General features: G+C 45.8%; 1 protein-coding gene across 1 annotated transcript; it reads right to left on the bottom strand.

Annotated features, from left to right (window-relative positions):
• Positions 1-2920: 2920 nt before the first annotated feature.
• LOC149362547 (monocarboxylate transporter 9-like) lies at positions 2921-14229 on the bottom strand. The gene is made up of 4 exons (XM_089569751.1): positions 13995-14229; positions 10943-11086; positions 4585-5472; positions 2921-3165 (listed from the first exon to the last, which is right to left on the bottom strand). The coding sequence occupies exons 1-4, from the start codon at positions 14227-14229 to the stop codon at positions 2921-2923; spliced, it is 1512 nt and encodes a 503-aa protein (XP_089425877.1).
• Between the last annotated feature and the right edge of the window lie 293 nt (positions 14230-14522).

Below are 14522 nucleotides of genomic sequence, written 5' to 3'. Positions count from 1 at the left end.
TCAGCGATGCGTTCTTCATAAAGAAAGTGGGCACCGAGTGCGTCAGCACCCTTTTCCTTTCCCTGATTGATAACAAATTTAATCTAAAATGCCACTTCTCGTGTTGACGCTAATGTAGTTTAATATTTTTTATTGCTTCATGGTCACATTTTTCTTAGGTTTTACCTGTTGTTAACTACGAGACTGCGCTGTGTAGTTTTTGCTCGAGGGCTCTTTGCTTCTCGCTTTTGTTATTGGTTTTAATCTGTCGTGGCTTAAGGTTTCTGGTTGCGTCACATCCACCTTGTATTTTGCGTTTTACCCGCCTTTACTTCATTACTCCGCTGTATTCTTTTTCCCCGGGGGCTATTTCCACCTCATCCTTGTTATATTTTTTTTGCATTCCCTCGCAACTGCTTCGCAGTGTTCATATCGTCCCATTCTCAGTTTTCCTAAACCTTATTTTTGAAAACCTGCTTTGCCTTCTTTTGTCCCGCTAAGCTTTACCCGCCGCGGTGGCTCAGTTGTTACGGCGCTCGGCTGCATGCCCGATAAACACGGGTTCGATCCCGGCCGCGGCGGCTGAATTTCGATGGAGGCGAAATTCTAGAGGCCCGTGTACCGTGCGATGTCAGTGCGCGTTAAAGAAACCCAGGTGATCGAAATTTCCGGAGCCCTTCACTGCGGCGTCCCCATAGCCTGAGTCGCTTTAGGACGTTGAAATCCAATAAATCAATCAATTAAACTAAATTTTCTGTTTCAGAAAAAGATTTGTTGTTTTTTGAACCAGGCTCTCGCCCTGCCCTCCGTTTTGTACAGAACCCAGCTTAGCGCGAGTTTGTTTTTAAATCTCATCTTCACGAGGGAGGCTGTGTACAGGCCCCTCTGTCCATTCTGATCCAGTGTTGTGTCCTGCCTCCATCCTGCCGTTCACTATCCGCCTTGCCTGCGTACTAGTTCTTCGGGTGCTTAATTATATAGTATCTTATGGGTTGTTATCATTCAGTTCGTTCTCAAGAAATGACTTTAGCGTTGCATTTCATGGCTGCTTAGTCGCCTTATGTTGCTGACGGCCTATAAAATCCCCCTGTGGACGTTTCAATAAAATCAGGTGGTAGAAAGCGACCGTGCCTGTTGTTTTTTATGCCTAGCGTCTCCGTATGTTCCGCGTTGTGAAATAAACAAGGTGTCCAAATGGCCCGTGAGTCGGAATCGATCATGTCACGTGACAAGACACATCGTGTGGGCTTAGAAATCTTCGTAGTGACTCAGCAAGAAAAGAGAGCGAGTGTGACGTAACCTACTACGTTTCGTCAAAACCTGAAAGTGATGTCCTTAACAGAAAGCGCAGAGCCGGAAGTGATGTGTCATCAAATAGGACATGCTCCGACAACGCCTTGAAGGACTCCTTGTGTTATCGCACCCAGGCTGGGCACTGTCTAAGCGTCCGGTAATAGTTGGCACAGTGGTTGGGGCAGTTCCTTGAGCATTCCGCACATTTTTGGCCGTCCAGATCATTTTAATTTACGAACTATACTGTCGTGGTGTGCGAGAGAATTTGTTAATAGTTTGCTGTCTGCATGAAATCTTGTCTCAGTAAGTTGTAATAAGATAGTAATCGAGTGGCTCGAAGGTTGGCGGGTTCTCTCGCCTCAGCTGGGGCTCGGAAAGGCGCAAAAACAACTTGGCAATGAAAATGTGCACTTCGGCCGAAAGAACGCCTACAAAGCACCAGACAACAAACAAATCAATGCGCTTCCGGCAGGGACCGGTGCTCAATGTTGCGGAGGCTTTCGGTTCTAAGCAGTTAATACTTGGTGTCACGTCATCACGAGAGGCAAGTGAAGAACAAACGCTGAACTATATGGCGCCCACAGAGACGCTATATTGTAGAGACTACAAGAGAAAGACGAGGAGCGATCGCAGCGCGCCGACGACTGCCTTGCTGCTGGCGGTCCTGCCTGCTTTTGTGCCCCTGATTTCACCTGTTCTCGCCGCCGGCCTGTTCGTCAAGCCGTGACACTAGCATTTCTACCATAGAAGCGTGCTTACCACTGAAAAAAGTCTTTGCCGTAGATCCATCCCTGTGTTCTCACGAACGCTGTCGCACGACTGCTGGGCCAACACCACTGCCGCTAAGCGCATCAAACCAGCAGACCAACAGGCCCTACTCTGAAAGCCAACGTGTTCAAGACGAAGCAGTCCTTGAATTTGCTACTCCTTTTCTGCTCTGAAATTCATGCTTTCACATAGAGAGGCTGTTTTTTCAGCGTTATGCTCTAAGCGCGGGATTTTAAACAGAGCTGTGCTCTTAGTTACTGCCAGTGCCGCTGTCAGGCTGAAACCAAACAGATAAAAAACAGCAGAAAAAAGATCATTTTGCGCCTGTAAAAGCCAAAGAGCTGGACGTTTTTGAGTAATACAGGTGGTCGAAATTTCCGGAGCCCTCCACTACGGCGTCTCTCATAGCCTTAGTCGCTTTGGGACGTTAAACCCCATAAACCAACCAACCAACCAACCAGTTTATTTCACTGTTTTGTATTAAATTGAGCGCATATGTTGCAGTGAGACCACCATTCAAAATCCTTTCCTGATGAATGAGAAGTGCAAAACTGGCTGCATCTAGAGTTTTCGGCAGGCAATAAGAAACATTTCACAGACGAAATTACTCGTAGGTAGTTCACGCAAGAGTGTCCGGTGCCCTCAGTGCGTCTTTTCAGCCCCAAATATTTATCATACAATCGCTCCACCTTCTCGCCACGGGCAGCTCGGTTCGCCATCGCCACTTCGGTTCACCATGGACTACCACTAGTCCATTTTTTTTTTTCAGATCACTACATCAGACTTTAGCAAGTTCCCTTCTTGTGAGATGCGACGTCCCTGCATTCTTCGCAGCTTTATTTGTATACTTTGTCAAGTTTCAACTGGGACTTGCTTTGCATTAGGTATCGGGGATATTGTCGCCACTGCCTCCCGTCCCTGTAACTGGGAAGCCAGGGTTGCAGTAAAAGGCGCCGTCAGCAGCAACTATGGCACCGACGATTCCAAGCGATGTTGGTCTCCACGCCTTTTTTCTGCGGCTCTCACTGACGAACACGGCGAACCACAGCAACGCCAGAACAATGAGAGCGCCGGATAGGAATCTGTACATGTTGTCATAGGAACCAACGTAGTCCCTGAAGTAGCCTGCGTGAAAGAACACCGTCTTTGCAGTGCCAGCCACAGCGCTTTTTGGTTATCATGAGTTTTGCCGACGGAATACAATATGTTTCAGGTTGCCTCGGTAAAAAGAATACAATCTATGGGGTGCGACGGTGACATAAGCATGATGTATTACACGGCCTCCTAATGGCGCTGCCATTCTTATTCATATATAATATAAGGTTATATAAAGCTTCACAAAACGAAAGGTGGGCTGTCTAACGTACGTGCAAAAAATATAGAGTGACTAGTGGCACGAGCGCTTCATTTTCGTTAACAACAGTGAAATAAGCCCGTGTTTTTACTCCTTGAAATAAAAGCTCGTAAAGTTAGATTGCTTCTCCTTTTACAATGTCTTCTTACTATTCCCCTAGAAAGGCCAGCCCTCGAAAGTAGTTGAAAAGCAAAGCACTTTGAACGCCTTTGTGACTTGCTAAAGAAGAAGGCAGGTTTTTTTTCTAAGTGCCCGGCTAAATTTGACGAAAGAACATACCTTTAGAACTGCACACCTCCAATGTACTACTATAAGCTAGCGCTCTTTTAGTGACTTCTGCCAGCAGCCTTCCTTCACTCGCCCTACACTGTGATGCGTCGTGCATTTTCACAGGCGAGAAAGCAAATATTTCAAAGTGGAGGCTCGACTGATGAAAAAATATCTATGCTTTTACGCATTCCGCCACGACCAATACGCTCATTGTATTATGCAACGACCAGGTCACGTGAAATAATTCTCATCGGCAGGAAGATTCTTGAAACGAAGACTTCATGATATTTTAAATGGTGCATATCACCGCTAATAATGCATAACTTTTACATTCACGGTCGTTAGAATTTTTGTGTTGAGTGACCTTAGGGTTCCAGTTCAACGCATAAATTGCTTGTCTTTAAAAAATCATAAAGCTAAGAGGTCGTCAGTGCAAATTCTGCCTTAGGTAATGATTTTAATTGTGCCAGAAAGATGAACAGAACGTGCGCAATCTTTGGTCATGTGTCTTCAGACCACAATGTCTGCTGTTGAGCGGCCTGCGGTAGAACTCAAGGTGCCCTTAGAGACTCAATAAGTTTTAAAGTAAAGGGCAGGGGATCGTCTCGTATTATAAAAATATGTAGCTTGACTGGTGCTTTCAATGCTCTACTACACAACTGTAAAGCAAATCCCGAGAGATTAAAACTTGTGCAGAACGTGGACTACGCTTTTCCTCTGGATATGTCCTTTCCTTATTTGTTTTTATTCTTCGCGCAGTTTAAAAAGCCATTGAGGGGAACCAACAAACCGAAGAATTCTGATAGCCTTTTAGTTTTGCTAGCTCAACCATGCATAAAAGAAATTGATATGCAGGCTTGCATGTTTCGTTACGTGCCTTCAGCCAACCATTTCCAAAAGTATTCTCCTCAAACACTCACCTATGAAGAAGGGCTTGAGTATGAAGAGTGGGCCGGCCACCGCCCCGACGATGCCGTAACTGAGTGGTAGCCTCTGGATGCCCATGTAGTCCGCCATGAGGGTCGGATACAGGGTGACACCCGATCCGATACCCACTGCAAAGCAGAGGCAGGCAGCCAGAGCCTGGTAGTAGCCGGTAACCAGCGGGAAAGCTTGAAGCACAACGGCCATCCAAAAATACGTCAGCATGGCCAGGCCGCTACGCGACACGTACCCTTTGTCAGAGAGTAGCGGGATGCAGAGACGTCCGAACATATCGGTCATTGAAAATAAAGGTATTAGACCCACAGCTGCCTCCAGCGCCGTGCCCTTGTCGATGGCATAGTCGACCACCGTGGCCATGAAGACGTCGAAGTTGTAGTAGAAAATAATATAAGTCATCATAACCACATAAAACATTGGAGACGTGAACGCAGTTAAGGCATGCCGTAGGCCCCAGGGGTTCACTGGCTTCTTTTCCTTCCCTTTTGCATATCCGTTCTTTCCCTCCCCGCTTGCAAGTTCTTGCTGCGTGCCGTGGGATACTGCTCGGTTTGTCTCCTTCTGGATAGTGAAGACCATCTTGGCTTGTTTCGAGGCCCGGCCGTCTTCAGCTCGCTTTCTACGTATCCATAGAGGTTCCTTCAGCACGAGGCTAATGGCAGCGATGTGGGCTATCAGTGCGCCGAAGATCATAAGACTGCTACGGAAGTTGTACGTCTGCTCCAAAAAGAGCAACAGGCGTGGGAAGACAAAGGCTGAACATGTCGATCCTGTGTACATAATGCCCACGGCAAAGGCTCTGTACTTGTCGAAGTACTGGTTGACGAATATAGGGAGCGTCATGAACACCAGGCCGGATCCCAAGCCTTGAAAAAGCAAATAGAACAGAAGTGATATTAGCACAGGTACGTCTGAGCCAGCCGAACTGTTTGCTCCCTCTTCCAGCAGAGGCGAGAAAACACCAACAAAAAAAGCTGCAGCTCTCCACGTGTTTGCCAAATGCAGCCGGCACCGCCTGGAATGGCAGCGTCGCTCAGCGGCGTACTACAGCCACATGAAGAGTGTGGCTTCCAAAACACTTTCAAAAAGCGTCTTCGCATCTGCGCTGTGGAGTAGTGACTGTAAGTTAGGGCCGCGTCTTATGCGTCGGAGATGAAGTTCGAGTCCGCATTCTGTCGCGAAATTCTCTCTTTCTTTTCTTTTTTCGCTGGCCGCCGCGGTGGCTCAGTAGTTATGGCACTCAGCTGCTGACCCGAAAGACGCGGGTACGATTCCGGCCGAGGCGGTCGAATTTCGATGGAGGCGAAATTCTAGAGGCCCCGTACTGTGCAATGTCAGTAAACCTCAAAGAGCTTCAGATGGTAGAAACTTCCGGAGCCCTTCACTACGGCATCCTTCATAGCCTGAACCGCTTTGGGACGTTAAACCCCATAAACCAGGCAGTGCATGGAGTCTTATTTCGTTAGTTTTTGACTCGACCTTGGGCAAGCGGCAGTGACGTTGGCTTAAGGTGTGAGGTCATTTTGAAAACACAATATTTCAAAAAAAAAACATCCAGTAGCATGAACTTTGTTTCATAACAATACAACGAACTGCATCAAAAATTATATTTATAATTTACGCTGTTCCAAAGATGCATCGAAAGTCGTGAAAACGAAACTAAAATTTTCACCTCTGGATCGTTGAATAATTTTTTATAATATCGTACTGTTTCTTCATTTTTTCGTTCGATCTAATTGCAACTGTTTTTTTTTTTTTTCACCGACGGCTATATTGGTTCTCCTTTATTAACTCAGGCATTCACGCATGTTACGCAAGGTGCTCGGAACACATTTGGTGTTTATGTTAGCCTACCTGCACTGAATTTTTCTTTTTTGTCATGCAATATGCCATTTCAACCCTGGCACCACACGGACGTTAGAAATTATGAAGGACACGGGGCTCAAACCTCGTATGCGCACACTGAAAGCTTGCCTGACTGGTGACCAGCAGCGCTTCTGAAAATATTCCTCTCACAGTACTTAAGTCCCAAAACACATGAGGAAAATAAAGTAATCTGCCACACAAGCAAAAACACGAAAAAGCAAAAGCAAGAAGAGTTCAGCTTTAAATTCCGTAGATTCTTACTCTCCTGGATGTAGCTTTATCGCATATCCATATAGCATTTATCGCGCCTGGGTCATGACGTTGCACACTACGTCCGCACTTGCCGGGATTGCCAGCGCCGTAAGGTCCCGCCCGTGAAGCCAGCCGGATTCCTCAAGCCCATTGAGCCGCCTTCGCAAGTATTTGAACAAGTCGGCATGGACTTGCTGGGACCTGTCCCTACATCAGTCTCCGGGAAAAGGTGGATAATCGTAGCCACTTATTATCTCACGCGTTATGCAGAGACGGCATCCCTTCCGAGTAGCACCGCCCTCGAAGTAGCCCAGTTCTTTGCGCATCAAATCGTCTTACGTCATGGAGCTCCACAAGTTTTAATTACGGACAGAGGGGCTGCCTTCTCCTCTGAGCTGCTGCACCATATTCTAGTTTTTAGCCCCACCAGTCACCGTAGGACGACTTCCTATCATCCTCAAACTAACGTACTGACGGAACGTCTAAATTAGACGCTTACAGACATGCTTTCCATGTACGTGGACGTGGAACATAAAACCTGGGACGACGTCCTGCCCTATGTCACGTTCGCGTATAATACAGCCGTACAAGAAACCACCAACATGACGCCCTTTAGCCTCGTTTATGGCCGTCAGGTGACGACAACACTCGATGCCATGTTGCCCCATGACGAAGACCACCCAAATGACGACGTTGCGTCCTTCTTACAACGCGCCGAAGCTGCCCGGCAACTCACACGGCTTCGCATTCAAGACCAACAGGGCCAGGACGCGCAACGCTACAACCTACGGAGGCGGCTTGTTGAATACCTCCCGGGTGATCTTGTCTGGGTTTGGTCTCCAAGCCGACGACGCGGCCTAAGTGAAAAGCTCTTGCGCCGCTATTTCGGTCCTTACCGAATTGTGCGACGCCTTGGAGCCGTGAATTATGAAGTCGTCCCTCACGAGCCTCAACAATCTCGCCGCCACCCCCGCCCCGAGGTGGTCCACGTCGTTCGCCTGAAGCCCTACTACGAAAGGGCGCACTAACTCTTCTCGAGACCACTCCTGCGTTCGTGGCGGCATCGGGTCGATGCCTTCGGAGGAGGGGGGCTAATGACGCCCGCGCTCGTGCAGACGGAAGCGCCTCTCAAGAAGAAGAGGAAGTGTGTGTGTGAAAGTGAAAGTGATCTGGAAGCGCACGTCTGTTGACCCGCTGTTGACCCTCGGCCGCTGATTACCAACGTGACAATATGCAGTTCTTTATCTTTGTCATTTTTCTAGAAATGCTCTTTTTTGCCATCGCCCCCTCCCCAAACACACCAACAGTTCTAACGTCATTCTCGTAAAAGAATTTGTGATGAAATGTTGTACATTTCTTTCTGAATTATTTATTTATTTAGAGATACTCTTAATCCACTGGGGATTTTAACAGGAAGGGCGCTGGAATAAGGCACATCAAAGTATAAACTACAACAACGTCAATGAATTATGGACACAAAGCGTGAACAAGAAGGAGTGAAGGGCAATGTAAAACGACTACAGTGTCGCACTTAATTAAGGTTCAGCACATAAAAGTCATGGAATACAGCAATAGGATCGTCGGATTGTACAATTAGTTGAGGACAAGATAACATATTCAATACATGGGATATATGTGAGATTAGAAACAAACAAGCACTGGTAAGAAAAATAGCAAGGCAATAAAAAGTAAGTTGCCAACAAAGGCTCATAATTCAAGTGTGTTTACGAGTGAAGATAACTTTCTACCGACTGAGTGAAGATATCTAGTGATGTGCTGCCGGTAATGGAGTGGTCAAGGGGGTTCCATTCTCTTTCTTTAAGTGTAAAAAAGGAGTATTTCAGGCAGTGAGTACGAAATGTGTGCTCTTTTAATGTTTCTGATAGTCTGTGACGTGTAGGTCTTGTCTCTGGGGCAATCAGATACCTAGTTTTATCAAGGTTAAGCTGATTTCGAGTAACTGGTAAAGTAATTTTGGTCGTGCAAGTTTAGCTCTATTTGCCAGAGTGAGAATGCCGGCTGTCTTGAGTAGTTCGGTGGGTGAGTCAGTAGGCCTGTATTTGTTAAACATAAATCTCACCGCCTTTCTTTGGATCGCTTCTAATTTTCCTATGAGATATTTAGTATGCGTAAACCATGCAACATTCGCATATTCGAGTCCCGATCGTACGAAAGCGTTGTATGTAATTAGTTTTGTTGGAGGAGGAGCTTGTTGAAGATGCCTTTTGAGGAACAGGAGTCTTTTAAGGGCGGCTGATGTGACATAGGTGATATGTGAACCCCATCTGAGATCATGGGATATTATTATACCGAGGTATATATAGCTGTTAATTCGAGTGAGGGGGGCGTTGTTGACAACGTAAGTGTAGGACGACTGATGTTTTTTTCCGGTTATTGTGAGAAGAGCGGGCTTATTAATATTAAGGGACATCTGCCAGTCTTTACACTACCTAGATACGGCTTCTGCAGCGAGGTTTAGGGCCATGTGGTCATCTGGTGTGTTAATTTCGCAGTCAAGCAGTCAAGCAGAAAAGTAAGATTTCAAAACTACTTTGCTTTTGTTGTACTTTTCTTCCAACCGATTCTGACATGAAAACTATTCTTCTAGTCACTCGACTAATACGCAATGATAATTCATGGTATTAAAATTATTTAATTCTTTGCACGGTTTATGTCCTTGTGTGCATATATAACGCCGAAAAGAACTTCCTTCGTGATGATCAAATTAAAATTATGACAGCTAGTGTCTGCGGTATACGTAGCACATTTTTTCTAAACAAAAATATATAACATTTCCTCATATGCATTAACAGCATGATTAGGTTCCAGCTATATGGCTTGCATCTTGCAAAATATTAGCTCGAAAAACACGGACGGAAAGAGTAGCCGACACGAGCGCTGACTAACAACTGGAAGTTTAATCGAAAACACGTAGAAATATAAAGGGTGAAGAAGGGATAATATATTTCTTATATTTCTACGTGTTTTCGATTAAACTTCCAGTTGTTAGTCAGCGCTCGTGTCGTCTACTCTTTCTGTCTGTGTTTTTCGCACTAACATTTTGCAAGATGTATGTCAACCAACTCACCCAATATGCAGTACTATATGGCTTTCAAGACAAACCACTGCTTCAGTAATTGTATCCGCTACTAAAATATTTTTTCCATGAAGTGGCCTTACACTTTGATGCGCACTTCACCATCGTGGGTTGAATGATTTGGTTGCATTCCACTGATACGAGGCATGAAACGCACTGCCACACTACTGCGATCGCGAGCAAGGGCTTTCGCCACGACTCTCTAACCCGCACCACCTTGAAAGCGGCAATCCTCGCACGCCAAGAGGACTACTCTTCGCGAGAAAATCATTTTCTTTCCCGCCATACCTAGTGGGGGCGCATAGTTACGTAAATGTTCTCTGCTATGCGCCCAGCCTGTGATCTGGCTAGTGTGGGACGAGACCTGTCACGTATAGACGCGCCGCACAGCAACAGCATAGCGATGTGCGCTGAAGAACGATAATGGCGCTACAACTGTGACGTACGGGGATGGGATAGTGGTGGAAACATATTGCAGCTATACTACCTTCCTGCAGGGATGCAGGCTGTGCGCTTTGAAGCGTAGTAACTCTTCGACGGGAAACGCAAAAGGGTGAGAAACGCAAAAATTTCTGTACTGAAAGTGACAATTGGCCCCCATACGTACCAAAAATACGAGCTCAGTGAGACGAATTCTTCAAAGTTACGGTCGCCACATATATGCGAGCGAACAACATACGTTATGAAGGCGTTCAGTCGCCCTCTAGCTTCTGTACATTTGGTTCTTTACACCCAAAGGTGAGAGCGCCACGAAAGAGAGGGGCAGCAGGAAAACAAAGTACAAAAAGGCGTTTCCTTTCAATAAGGAGTATCAACAGATAACAAGTTCACGAGTCGCCTGCGTGCAACCGTATGCTGAGCATGCGGTGTTACATACGCATTATTCAGAAGCTAAGCACTTCAGCGAATGCCTCTTTATATGTCTCAGCATTCTAAACCAGTGCGGTTCTTAATTTACTGCGACTATATGCAGGCACAAAACGCTGCTCACACACAAAAGTAAACGCACAAACGATTACACGTATTTTACCATCATGACACAGCTGGTAATATTGCAGCGAGAGATATAATTTACTGTACATTTCTCTATCGCAGGTGGCAAAAAAAATATTCTGCCTCACCGAATATTATTCCTTGAGTCACGGCGATCCACGTAATGGTAGGGGCGAAGCTAGACGCTATGATGCCGCCGGCCATGAAGATACTTCCGGCGAACATTAGTGGTGGTGCCGTGTACTTTTGGCAGAGAGGACCGGAGACGATGCCTGCAAGGAAGAAAAGCAGAAATTATGTGGTTGTGGCCAAAGACGTGGCGAGTTTCATTGGTGGCTTGAACTCTCTTCAGGTCGCCCATGTTTAATGGCAGAGTAGCGAACGACTATGGACCGGCCCACTTGCGGGACAACCTACAATCAAAGGAAGGGTCACCGCAGAACTGGAGGAGCATGCAAGGCTCAATCTGCCTCTATACTGTACCTCTGTTTATCGTGCGCACAGGTCGATCGGCGTGGACACAGAACTTTGCGAAGGCGTCTTACGGCTATTGTAGAGCCATTGCTATCAATATACGCAAACCATTGTTATGAACTTCACAATGCACGAACATCTAAGATGTACAGGGTAACAATAAGCTGCCAAAATACTGTCTTTTCCGAGTCCTATGGTGACGCATTTAAATTAGTTTTCTTGGTTATTGAAAAGTAATTGAGCGCTATTTATTTTAGACAAGCACAAAGACAAGCATCACAGGGATAAAAACCATACATTACTTGGGATATTATTCGGTCCAAAGTTGCCAGTCTCTCTTGCGTGCCATGGAGTCAACAGGCAAGTACAAACGCCGAAACACCATCCCCCCTAGTCCACCAAAATGATGGCTCTCACAATTAAATCCTTATGGGATAATCCTGTCCAGACCCATAAACACCACGCATATTTGAAACAGCGCCCCCTCCACCGATCGTTTCAAAAAGTTTCGGAGCATTATCTATGCCAGCATATACAATGCATTACCGACGCACTTAACTTTCAGCCGCTAGTGCTCTTATTCAATTTTGTCGCGTTCGTGCTCCCGCACACTGCCTTTTCTTGTACAGCTGCACCAACGCCGATACAATACCCAATTCTGATGACGATAAGTGTCTTCGACCCCGAATGACGAGCTCGCCTTCATCGTCCTTTCTCGGTAGATGGATAAGTTAGCAAAAATGACAACGACTAAGTTACTGCTGAACGCAAACAATTCAACGAAAAGTTCTTTCCTCGCCGATGTTTCAACTCCTGTTCGACTTCCGCATGCATCAGTCATCTGTTAACTAACGTTCAGCAGGTTGAGACTACGTCAACAATCCGAAGGGGGCAGCTATAGGCCTATAGGCTTCCCTCTTGAGCTTGAGATACTTTAATACAGGGTGTTTCACCTAAGACTTTTCATAGCTTTCAAAAATAGGTTTTTTGAGTTAGAAGCGCACTTTTTTTGGCATAGTATTTTCAGCAGTCTAGTACATCAGAATACAGCTAAGACGTGCTAACTAACAGGCCTTAATTAATATTAAATGGTTAACTTTTTACCTGTTGCAGTTAGGCTCCTTAATTATAGAAAGGCTACTAGCCCCCCGTAAATAATAGGCATATCAGTTTTTAAAATTTCAAAAACGCGGCTACCGTCGGCGCTAGGACCAAACAAACTTTTGGCTGTTTCGGTGAGTTACGTGCACTGGACGAGTTGCTTTGCCTGCAGGTTTCTTGAAAGCGCCTGTATTATGGCGTGATGTAGCCATAATTTGATGGGCCACAGCGCCGAGGGTCACCGCCTTTTCGGAACTCTAGGAACTCTAAGAACTGATATGGATATTACTTACGGTTGGCTACACGCATCTCTATAATTAAGGAACTAACAGTAATAGTTAAAAAGTTAGCAATTCAGTATTATTTGACCATCCTACTAGATAGCAAGTATTATCTGTATTCTGATGTATTACGCCGCTTGCAACGCTATGCCGAAAAAATCGCTATTATAACTCCAAAAGCCAATTTTTAAAACTTGTGTAAAATCTTAGGTGAAACAACCTGTATATTCTGGGTTCATCTTGTAATGATGTTCCGTTTGACAGTGAAACCTACTTCCTCAAGCCCTGATGGATTTTGCGCTACCTATGCATCTCCTCATGCTCAGGACGACGCAGAATCTCTCTTGCTGACTGCGGTTGATCCGAGTGTTGGGCGTCTTCCATAGCACGTTTTCTACGCCCTCTACTCTGAACCACAAAAAAAGACGAAGTGACGATGGGGGTCTGAATAGGGATAGTGCTTGCTTTGTATGCCGGCAGTTACGAGTCAGCGAAGCTGCCCACGGTTTTTTACGGAAAATTGTGATGCACCTTGTGGCGAAGCGCTCCATATTATCTCCAGCCAACTGGGGTCACGAGCTGCTCCAAGCTCTCATAAATGATGCTTGGGAATATTCGGTTTTTTTTTTCAGGAAACGTGAAGAGTAAAACGTGGTAAAAATATAATTTTATGATGTTCCAGGGGGTTCTTGAACCTGATTTTCTAATTAAAAAAAACGCCTTGATTTTTAAGTTGCGCCAAAAAAAGGCCCAAAGTAAGAAATCATGGATCTAGATAAGATACTTTTCGGTCACTCAATAAAACAACCCTAGTTCGTAGTTCACGATAGGTCATGATGAGCGAAGTATATTTTCTCTGTGCTAAATTACATTCGGGTTGTAATTTGGCCGGAGTGCGGATGCCCATGTAGAATTTTACATACCTAAACCCAACTCATAACGGTGATATTCACCAAGAAGAAAACATTCTCGAAAGTGTACCATCATGTCATGACCATGATGTGAAGCTGGGACTATCACCATGGTCATAATTTAAACGACGTCAACTGCAGGGCAAAGGCTCGCACCATTGTCCTCAGTTGACCCTATCCAGCTCCAGCGGCGGCCAACTCATCCCCGCCAACATCATGATCTCATCCGCCTGCCCACCACCTTTGCCACCTTCTGCTACGTGGGGTTCTAACTGGGTTCACTTATGGCCCAATGGTAAGGTCTGGTGCAGTGTAGTTTTATTTCGCACCCATCGCAGTAATTCCATCCGATTCCGTATTCGGTTGCATAGCGCCATGGGAGCCAAGGCTGCTATTATGACTAGGAAACTCACCGACCATGTCGCCCATAGCTCCCATGAGGCATATGGGCCAGGCTGCTTGACCTCGGTCCACATTGAATTCCTTCATTATTCCGACGTAGAGGAATCCCGACGATCGGATGGTGGCCGAAGCGAAAAGCGTGGTCAGAGCGCAGATGACGGCCACGTACCAGCACTGATCGACGCCTCGCGTTCCCTGTGGCGGCTCCTTCACATTGTCAGTTCGGCGTTCTTCCTGGACAGCCATCCTACAGAGAAAGTAAGAAGTGAGTCGTCCATGATTTCATGGACGACTCTAGCGTTTTGCTTATAGCATCCAGATAAACGCACAGTGGAAATAAATGCGAAAAGCAGAGCGTGTTCGCCACGTACTGTTCGCATTTATTTTTATCCCGGCTGTGTGCACCTCAGTGCGAAAAAATTACTTCCCCATCATCAAGCAATTAAATGGAGGTCAAATGTTAGAAAGAATTGAATAATTATAATGATCATTTCGGAACTCACTGCCGCTCCCTTGTAAGTCACCACTACGCAAAGTTG

This window comes from Amblyomma mixtum, chromosome 2, assembly GCF_055824585.1.
Source record: "Amblyomma mixtum isolate Tamu chromosome 2, ASM5582458v1, whole genome shotgun sequence".
Classification (NCBI taxonomy): domain Eukaryota; kingdom Metazoa; phylum Arthropoda; class Arachnida; order Ixodida; family Ixodidae; genus Amblyomma; species Amblyomma mixtum.
This window is presented reverse-complemented; position numbering and strand designations above follow the sequence as displayed.

Coding starts and splice junctions, on each gene's coding strand:
- LOC149362547 (XM_089569751.1), bottom strand. CDS start 14,229: ATGGCTGTCCAGGAAGAACGCCGAACTGACAATGTGAAGGAGCCGCCA. Junction 11,087..13,994: donor AGCTATGGGCGACATGGTCG/GTGAGTTTCCTA, acceptor TCTTCCTTGCAG/GCATCGTCTCCGGTCCTCTC. Junction 3,166..4,584: donor ACTCAAGCCCTTCTTCATAG/GTGAGTGTTTGA, acceptor TCTTTCACGCAG/GCTACTTCAGGGACTACGTT.